The 10576-nt window shown below is 39.0% G+C and overlaps 1 protein-coding gene across 1 annotated transcript; it reads right to left on the bottom strand.

The window, feature by feature from the left end:
- Nucleotides 1-1628: 1628 nt before the first annotated feature.
- On the bottom strand, nucleotides 1629-8446 carry and1 (actinodin1). Its single transcript, XM_072678439.1, has 4 exons — nucleotides 8374-8446; nucleotides 5713-5757; nucleotides 3849-3985; nucleotides 1629-3187 (listed from the first exon to the last, which is right to left on the bottom strand). The coding sequence occupies exons 1-4, from the start codon at nucleotides 8444-8446 to the stop codon at nucleotides 1661-1663; spliced, it is 1782 nt and encodes a 593-aa protein (XP_072534540.1). The 3' UTR covers nucleotides 1629-1660.
- Nucleotides 8447-10576: the final 2130 nt, after the last annotated feature.

Here is a 10576-nt window from a genome sequence, read left to right on the forward strand (position 1 = left end):
GTAACTCACTCACTCACACATCACATACTTAGCAGGCTAAAGGTTTGCCACACTCAAATAGCTTTTAGTGCTTCACATCAATGACACTGTGTGTCCTTATTATCTTAATGATTAATGATGATGATTTAACAATTAATTTATTCTGTTTTTGGAAAATGAATCAACTGAACAGCCTGGAATTGTAACGCATTTTATTTCAGACATTTAAAGAGAGAAATGTTCCTTAAAAAAAATGAAATGAGGAAGCACAGGTTTGGAAATTGTATTAAATATTACTTGTAATGAACATTGACGCCGAGTTAAAGTCTCTACTTTCAGCAAAAAATAGAGGAACTGCTCCTGTCAACATTCATAAAACACTGCTCATAAAAACGCACTGCCTGCTGTGATGAACAGCGGCACAGTAAAACATTTACTTAGTCATAAACACAGATTAACAGCATCTTTTACTGCTTGTGGGATGTGTGGTACGACCATGATTGTTTCTTTTTCCAATTTGCTGAACAATTGAGCACAATGACAAAATCACATGTACACCTGGGACAAACTTGATTTTTTTTTTAATTATTTCATATATTTTCAGATATATTAAATCTATGGAGGTCGAGGGTCCCAATAGTACTAATTAGTCATTCATGGCCGGGTCATGCTATTGAGGCAACAGATGTAAGCCACGCCCACCTGATGTAACAATGCCGACAGAGCCGGTCACGATAACCTGCTAACCTGGCTCTCTCACATAAAGGATGCTTAGAAGCATATAGCCTAATTACACACAGTGGCTCAATGAGTGTGCAAGCACATATGGAATAAATTATTTATTCATTATATTCATATAATGTGCATGAAGCCTGATTATGCTTATGATGTGTAAGATGTGTAGAGGCAAGGCACCTTGTGGACCTAGCTGGTAACTCACTCACTCACACATCACATACTTAGCAGGCTAAAGGTTTGCCACACTCAAATAGCTTTTAGTGCTTCACATCAATGACACTGTGTGTCCTTATTATCTTAATGATTAATGATGATGATTTAACAATTAATTTATTCTGTTTTTGGAAAATGAATCAACTGAACAGCCTGGAATTGTAACGCATTTTATTTCAGACATTTAAAGAGAGAAATGAAATGAGGAAGCACAGGTTTGGAAATTGTATTAAATATTACTTGTAATGAACATTGTGTGGTTGCAAAAGAAAATACAAACAAACTGTGAAAAGAAAAAAGACAAAGAGAAAAGACAATAGATGGTCACAACTGCAGTATATTCAAATACACAATCCATATTGTACCACCCCTTAGAAAATGCATGATGATACATTGAGTTATTTGACATGTTTTAATCAGGAAATGTAACTGAGGTGCTCTACATCCCTCTCCTGAAACTTGTATTGGCATTTTCCCCTCAGTTATTTAGCATGAGTCATCAATCAAATCACCCAATCAGACTAATAAAAATCCTGTACAAGTGCTGTCAGACAACAGGGCTTGGTAAAAGCTCCTGAACACTGTTACAACAGACAAAGACCTCCCCATCTGTAATTACGGCATAACTGCAGTTGGTGTGTACATTTTTCAATCAGTGTACATTTTATACCTATCCACAGCCATATGTTGACAGGTTTGTCCTAACTTTTTCAGCGGCTTTTTGTGTTTCTCATTTCTTTTTGTAGTCTCCTGCATAGGCGCGATGGTCATCCTGCCCAGGGAACTGACCTCCGTAACCTCTCAGGATATCCTGGAAGTTGACTGCACCTGGCTCCTGGGGACCAAAACTGGCATAGGGGTCTTCCTGGCCGCTCATGTAAGTGTCATACTGCTGTTGGTCATAGCCTGGGTTCTCTGGCTGCTGTTCATGGTAGGCCTCTTCTCTATGCTGAGGGATCTCATCATGGTGGACTGGCTCTTCTCTGCGTTCCTGAGCAGGCTGGCGTTCACGTTGCTCATACCGGGGAACAGGCATCAGCTGGTCTTCAGACTCAGGCTCATAACGTCGTAGACGACAGTTGCGATCGTATTCTGGGTCACAGTCAGGATCTGGCTCAATTATACCACTTCTGGAGCCGTCAGTATTAAGGTGGGGCTCGTATGCTTCAGGGGAATGGGGCACCTGCCTGTTTAGACCAGGATGCTCGTTCTGGCTTCTTACTGGGTAGCACTCTTCATCATAGCCAATAAAGCAGTCATAGCCCTCCTTGGTCTTGCCCGGGGGTCCCAGAGGATGACGGTTCTCCTCCATTGGAGAAGGATAGTGTAGCTGAGGTTGGCGTGGGGCAGGTGGCCCTCTATGCAAGGCAGAAGCAGGAGCAGAGTCCTGGTACATGGCTAAGGGATTAAAATGGGGCCTGGGTGCAGCACGCATGGCACTGGCCGCCGGAGCTGATTCATCTTTGGGCTCATCAGAGGCCAACCTGGCATACCCGATAGCTGTCAGAGGGTTGCAATTCTCTTCATAAAGAGGGTTGCAGGGCCTCTCAAGGGGAGCTGAAGGAGAAGGTGCCTCCATTTTCTGGGCAGCTGCCATTGAGGCAGCATAGGCACAATATGGGTCAACCCGGGGATCGCAGTTAGGATACCGAAGGTATAGACCAGATGGGGCCTTTTGCACAAGCTGGGGTCTGCAGTTTGGGTCACTCTTGGGGTCACAACCCAGGTGGGCATATGATGGGAGTGCCCCAGACGCAGCCTTGTAGCCATAGGCTGCACGCAAATGGTACTGCAAACACTCCACATCTTCGGTGTCGCAGATGCGCAGCAGCTCAGCCTTCTGCTCAGCAGACAAGAAGGGTTGCAGCATTGGGGAGTAGTAGTAGTAGCCTGAGCGGGGGTCCTTCACGACAGGTGTACGAATGTAGGCCGGGGTCTTAACTGGGGCTGGGGCAGGCATCTTCACAGGGGCAGGAGACTTCACAGAAGCAGGGTATGGGTAATGCGTGTATCCTAGAGAATACAAGCAATACGGATCCCTGTAAGGATCACAGGATTTGACGGCCGCAGGTTTAGGGGGTTCGGCTTTGGGCTTTTGTCTGCTTGTGTAGGAGGCCACACAGTTTGGGTCGTCGGACTCGGCACAGGACTTGTAGATGTCACCCAGGTGCTGTAAGTAGAGCTTGTAGGAGCTACGGGCCTCAGCTCGATTCTTGTTCTGCAAGTATGCGAGATACACGCGATCCAGCTCTGCAACCTGAGAAACAACCGAGAACAAGAATGTGACTGAATGTGTTATATTTACTAATCATGGGCAGTTGTAACTGGCCAGTGCTGCACCTTTTGTTATGCGAAGTAACAAATCTATAAAGTGCAGAATGTGAGGTTTAGTTTGAGAAGTGAATTTGAGATTTGCATTGAACTACATTAGAACCTCCTCCCTTTCTATACACTGTATTCCCTCATTTTCAATAATACGCTGCTCATCTGTGTGTCATTGCTTCATGAGATCATGAACATCAGATTAAATCTACAGAAATATGCAGATGATTTTTGTAGCTTTTGTATGATCCACAGATTATTTATATGAATTATTTGGCAGATCATAAAAAAACACAAAGGCAAACATGATTTTTTTAGGGCTAAAAGGAGAAGTGTACTTGACTGGCAGTGAATCTCTCCCTATCTTAAATCAACAGTATTACTGTCCATTTCCAGATAATCTTATATCTCATAATAATAATTCTTTAACCATGTCAACATGTGAAAATAAAATATTTTAGACTAGTTTTAACTTGAGTTGCAGTGAAATAGATGAATACAAATCCCCAGTGATGTTAAAAGGTGGTAATAGAAGAACTGTGATAGGGGAACTGAAAGCAGAGAAATGATGTGGTTTCCTGTAAAGCTGTACTCACGCCGTCCTGGTTGCCTGTGTCAGTGAAGTACTTGTACCAGTTCCAGAAATCAGAGTGCTGCTTGTACCAGCTGATGTTTCTTCTGTTACGTAGAAGCCTTTTGGAAGATTCTGCAGAATCTGCTTTTTCTGAACCTGCTAAATCAGACAGCAAACATGTGTTTTACCTTAAGGACAGCCATTCTTTCAGACTTCCCTTGCTTTCTAAGAGCAATAATCAAGTGTTTTTTTAAACAACTGTACACACTGTTTTTAATGCCTGCAACTCGAAAATCCTTTTTTGTTGATGTTGTTTTTATTTCAATTGGTCTATATGTTCAGGTTACAGAATATTGTTACTGTTGACTTTTAGACCTTGTTTTATTCAAATAAGTTTTACCACAGCTTATCTCTATTGGTCTATATGTTCAGTTTACAGAATGTGGTTACTGTGGACCTTTTTAATTAACATCTAACAAGTTACAGTTTTACAACAGCTTATTTTAACACACAGAGCTTGTCTGGTTTTACGGAAGTCCATCACATACACTGTGATCTCATGCTTTCTTTAATGTTTGTACAGCTGCTTTAGTGTTCTATAAGCACATTTGCAGCAAACAGTAAAGGTTGCAGTGCTGTCCTTTTAATTCAACAATGATTTATGGTGGTCAATTACAAGTCTGACACTTATTTTTTATGAAAAAAACAACATGCATATTAGCTTTAATTCCTTACAGTGCAACCACCTTCAGTGATCTGCTGGTCTTTATGCTTCAGCATTAGTTATACACATTTATTAAAGGGACAGAAACACTAATTCCTCTAACTAAGTCCTCTTACAGTCGCACCACAGTAGTTAAGAGTAGGAATTTTGTAGTAGTCTGTTTAAAGACTGAGGAAACCTCTGTAAGTTTGGTTTAATGCAATCCACTAGTTTGTAAATGCAAAAGGAAGCCCACATTGTAAAAACAGAATCTGAAATGGCTTGTGTTAATATGATCAGTGGAACAACAAAATATCCAACTGCATCTCAACGAACTTTCTTTCTTAGTAAAGGTTGGCTTCACTATAAAACCTGTGTTGGCAAAATGTACAAATTGTAGGCCAACGACTCTCTCACCGGCAGTGTGTAGTTGTCCCCTCCCAGGCTGCCATCTGTTTGGTATACGTGTCAGTCTTACATAATGGTTGACTGCCTGACCTAAGTGGCTGTAAGACCTTTTTCCATGTTGCTCAGTGTGACTTGCTAAGTACAGCTGGCCACTCTTACAGTACCGCAAAATTACACTGTCAGTTTTGTTTAGCATATAGTTAATATTAGTCAATTAAGAAATACAATAATACAAAATGGCCAGTTATTCATTTAATTTAACATATTTCATTGGACTAACTAGATGAAGTTGATGAATATAAAGAATTTCATTGACACCTAAATTCTAAGGTTGTCAGCAGAACATACAATACACATTTCACAGAACTTAAATTAGGCCAACTAAAAAATCTAAACTAAACCAACTAAAAAAACTTTTCTTTCTTCTTTACAGTGCACTATCACATATGTATTTATTAACCTCTACATCAGAGGGACTCCCAATAGCTGTATGGTACATTTGCCTTTAGTTTACAGAATGCATGCTGAGTACTGAAGAGTGAAAACACTAAAATCCTGAATTCTGTTAAACCAATGATACGGAGGGATGCAATAGTGCTTTGAGGAATATAACAGAAGATGACAAATTCTACATTTAGGCTGAAGTTATTATTTAATTGTCGTTAAACAAGTCTAACGTGTAATTAATGTTATTGCACCATAGTTTCTTATTTATTTCTTATGTAAACAGAACATCTATGGGATGATACTACAAGACAGAAGTTGTTGAGGTTACCATCTTCCTTCAAGCTCTGGGTCACTGGTACAGCCAGGAGGAACTCTGTAATAGAGAAGAAGGAGGGAGGGGGGGCGGGGGGGGGGGTGTTACAACCAGATGTTGCATGTGTCAAAGGAAAGCAGAAATGCTTACCTAGGCTAATAACCCACAGACTGAGAGCACTTTTATGGCTTTGGGGCACTGGTGGTGTGGGAGGGGGAGATGTTAATATACAGGTGCCACTGTGTGAGATTAATCTTCAAACGGAACACACTCAGCACTTTGAGGCACTGCAGCGGGGAGCTACTGTTACTGGGACTTTCTGCAAGGAGAACCTATAAAATCTACAAAGAGCAGGACCTGCTATGTCCACAGGCGGCTCTAATTATCTCTGGGGGAAGAGAAAAAACGTAAGCACTAATGTGCTTTACACCTTTTATTTTAGAGAAGGATGTTTTTCCCAGTGTCCTAATCCTCCATTGGTACCATCATAGCTGTGATCTAAAACAGCTTGCATTTACCCAACGCTCTGAAGTGCACAGCACAGTGTTTTGTGTCTGATATGCCTTAAAAATGAAATGTCTTCAAAAACACCTGCAATAATAATGAAATAGAGAAAACTGATGGAATAACCAATGCTACCATGGCACTACCATTCAAAGGTTTTAAATTACTGAACACTTTAATGGCAGATAAATGTATACAATTTTTTAGTATGTTACACTTTTAAAAGGGTTCTATATTGTAAATCTTTAAAAAGAGATTCTTCAAGGATTTTTATTAAAGAAAGGCTTCTGTATCGATAACTTAAAGGACCATTTCAATGCTGAAATGGTTCTTCAAATACAAAAATAAATTGTAAATACATGGTTTAATATTGCGATAGCCCTTTTATAGTACCACAGGACCTTTTTGCTGAAAGTACTTTAAAAATAGTATTCTTTAAAGGTAGAACTCTTTTTAGTGCTTAGTGGTTCCAGCGTAATTACTTAAGTAACTATAGACAAGACGTTTTCCACCACAGAGAAGTATTTCATAATGCAAAGAAGCCTTTAAGCAGTGCTTTGCTACTTTAGGAGTACTAATTAATCAAGGCACATTAAATAATTCCATTAATACATCATATAAATACTAGATGTCTGAAAACCTTCACAGGTACTCAGATCTTAAAAAAAAACTGGGTCAGGTCATCAAAATAAACTGGAAAAGCTGCTTGTATATTTATTTGAGTTTCTATTACACATATATTTTCCCAGTGCAGAAAAGAAAAAAAGGCTTATTTATAGTAACATTGGTCTTTGTATACATTTTGTGTGTATGACAGATTCATTATCATTTCTATGAGGGTCACATCAGTCCCAATAAGCCAATAGGCTTCTCCCATAACTCGAATTATGCCACTTATAACATAAAACTTTGCCAGCTATTAAAAAGATATGAGGGAAGTTCATTGTATTGATATTCAGAATATAATGGTTGATGATACAGTACAATGGAGCTGTTCTAAGGTCAGATCAGACCATAAAACAAAAGTTTTATATAAGTTATGTGTGAAGTTTAGCTTTACCTAGTTTTACATTATCTATTTACATGATCTATTTACATGATCTACCAAAAAATATTATTTCTAGTAAGTTGGATAAGTCAACACTGTTGATGTACCATAGTATTATACTGTATGTTGCGTAAGTGTTGTGGCCACAGCAGCATGTAATTAGGATGGTTCTCTTCAGCAGAGATTTTATGACAAACATCATTTAAGCTCAGTGTCAAAGGTTTGTTGCAGTGGGCTGACAAACCTCGCAAACTGCAGGTCATTAGCAATGTCACTGTGATTCACATTCACTCATCACACAGGGGTGCAAAATGCTTAGATTAGTCAGAATAGTCAGTCTTCTCAGATTTTTCTAGAAATTTGACCTTGTTCTACAGTGAGGCATTTTATGAGAATTAGGTTTTTGGTCTATTCATAAAACATTTACTACCAAATGGCCAGGATTATGAACACTCAGTGGTCTAATTACAGTACTGTGCAAATGTCCTGTACAAAAACATAGTCAGTGAAATTTGTTTCAAACTCTTTATCTCTGCATTTACTGTGTTCATGTCTGGCAAAAAAAACTAAATAAAATTATAGTGAATAAAAGTAAGCATAAATGCAATGGTCAAATGTCAGAAATGCTTTTCTGTAAAAGTCTGATATGATAGTAAGAAGAACACAGTTAAAAGAATACAGTTAGAACAACACAGGGTTGATTTCTCTGTGAACTCATAGTCACTGTATGAATTTGTTCAGTTCCACTAGCAGCTCAGCTTTTACTCTGTAACTATTATAAACATTTTTTAAAGGCCTATGTTACGTAACCTATGTTATTTTGAGGACAAGGTAATGTGGTATGGACATTACTCATTAATTAATTACCTAAATTAGTTATCATATATTATATAATTAGATGGGAACTGTCAATACTGCTTCTCCTTGAGGAGAGGTGTGAAAATGTTTAAGCTACACACTCACAGTGTTTTGTTTATTTGTATTTATTCTAATATGAATCTATTAATGTTTCGAACAAATAAACACTTATTGCCCAGACAAATACTGTAGCTTTATATGTGATTTTGTGTCTAAGGTGTTTGCATAGCGCTGTATCTCATATAAAATATTTGAATGTTTTTCACCTGGAAGTATCACTGTAGCCAGCAAGACTCCTGCGACTATGTGAGAGAAGGACCGTCTTCCCAAGCGAGCCATTTTCAATTGCCGTTTCCTTTGGATAGAGGAAAATACAACACAAAAGCATGTCATGTCGTGAAAAAGTTTAAAGGAATGCTTCTAAAGTTTCCAGTCTCTATTGGCCTCACCGGTAGCATACAATCATCTGTCACAGACATTAGTAAACCAGTTAAAACCCATTGGAACAGGAGCCAGTAGGCAGGTACTGAAGCAGCATTCTTCTGTCTTTTATTCTATTTATTTACTTCATGTTACACTACATGTTCAAATGTTTGTGGACACCCTAATAAGTTGCACCCATTGCTGACACAAATGTGCAAATGCTTATCTAGTCCCTGTAGAGAAGTGTTGCCAAAAGAATAGGACTTTCAGGGGGCCAATAAACATGAATCGATTGGCACCATGCCCGTTGTAAGATAGAAGAGTATAGACCCCCAAAACTGAGCTGTGGAGCAGAGGAGTTGGGGATGAGGTGCAGCGGTGATCATTCAACATTCTAAACTCACTAACACTGAATGCAATCAAATCCTCATGGCAATGTTTTAAAATCTAGTAGTAAGTCTTCCCTTGACAGAAGAACATTTTTTTCGCAGATGCAAAAGACAGATAAGACTGAAAAACACAAGACTATTTATTTAAAGTAAACATCAATGAGTAATAAGCTCAAAACAATTTCTCAAATTATGAGCAGATACCTTCTAATCGAGTCAAAAGAAATGATTTAAAGAAGAAAAAGCTAAGCCACGTTTGTTGTCTGTATTTAAGCTGAGTCTTACCTGCTATAGGTCGTGAGGATTCGGCCTCTGGACAGAGGCAAGAGCCGGAGGAGCTGGCTTCCCCCTGGAGGGTCAGTTTGGGAATGGGTCGTATGGATGAGGATTTGGGCCAAACTCCTGCTGCACCTCTGCCTCCAGTACAGTGAGTGCCGCCGGTGAGAGAGCAGCCACGTTTTAAACACCACCTTGATAATTAAAAACAAAACCCAGCATCCCATGGGGTCATGGGCTTGCTGCAAGAAGCACCACGATTGGCTTTCTGGGGCCCAACCAGTGAACCAATGGGATCTCATAATTACAGACATAGCAAAGAAGGAGAGAGGAGGACAGTGCAGGGAACCCTGAGTTCTCCTGAACAAACAGAAGGTAAAGGAATGAAGTGGAAAACTTTAAAGATTATGAGGAATTGTGAAACATTGCCTTTTTTACTCCAAATGTGTGTATTCTCACTGATTTACAAAGATTATTCCTTTATGCTTGAATTCCCTGAAGGAAACTTTAGATTTGTGGTACTTTAAATACCTCTTTAAAGCTGAACCATGGTTTTACCCTGACTTTACACGTAATATTGTATTCATGGTTATGGTATATCTGTGGGTTTGCGTATAATGTGGCACCTATACTATGGCATTCCTGCTATGCAGTATGCTTTACCACATATGCAAATAGTTTTAGGAATAAACAGTTAACTTTAATAAGAAGATGATCTCCAAACAGCATAGAGTAAAAGATTAACCATTGTTTGTATTAGTTTTGTTTCTTACCATTTTAGAATTGCAAAAAGGCTCCTTCAAACAGCTGCACATTGGATGCTTTTAAGGCAGGATTAGGCTATAAGCCAGCCTGTTCCTCCATTCATAAATTAAATAAGAAATAGCAGTTAATAGAAAATGAGTAAATCAAGTTGAGGTCTGGAAAACGAATAACATTTTCAGAGAGAATTGCTCATATGTTTGCTAGAAAGGCATTTTAGAACCACCATTTGACTGTAAAAGACCTTCAAGAAGATTTAGCAGACTCTGGAGTGGTGGTGCACTATTCAACTGTGCAGCAATATCTGCACAAATATGACCTTCATTGAAAAGTCATCAAAGGAAAAGGAGTCCTCACCACAACATCCAGTCAATCTGTGGATAGCCAGTGCATACAAGACTCTCAAGGAAACAGAAGCCTTTTGTAATAAAGAATGGCTGGAAATCTTCTAAACAAGAAAAGAAAGAGCTTTTTTGGCCGGCTTCAAATGTGTTTGGGCACCATGCACCACTTTTGTTTCCTTTTTGCTTTTTTTTAATATTATGTTAAAATCTGTACCTTTATGCTATTTGTAAAATTACTCCTTTGCCTTTTCACATTAACAACAGACCAGGGGTGC

Source organism: Salminus brasiliensis, chromosome 1 (assembly GCF_030463535.1).
Source record: "Salminus brasiliensis chromosome 1, fSalBra1.hap2, whole genome shotgun sequence".
Taxonomy (NCBI): Eukaryota; Metazoa; Chordata; class Actinopteri; order Characiformes; family Bryconidae; genus Salminus; species Salminus brasiliensis.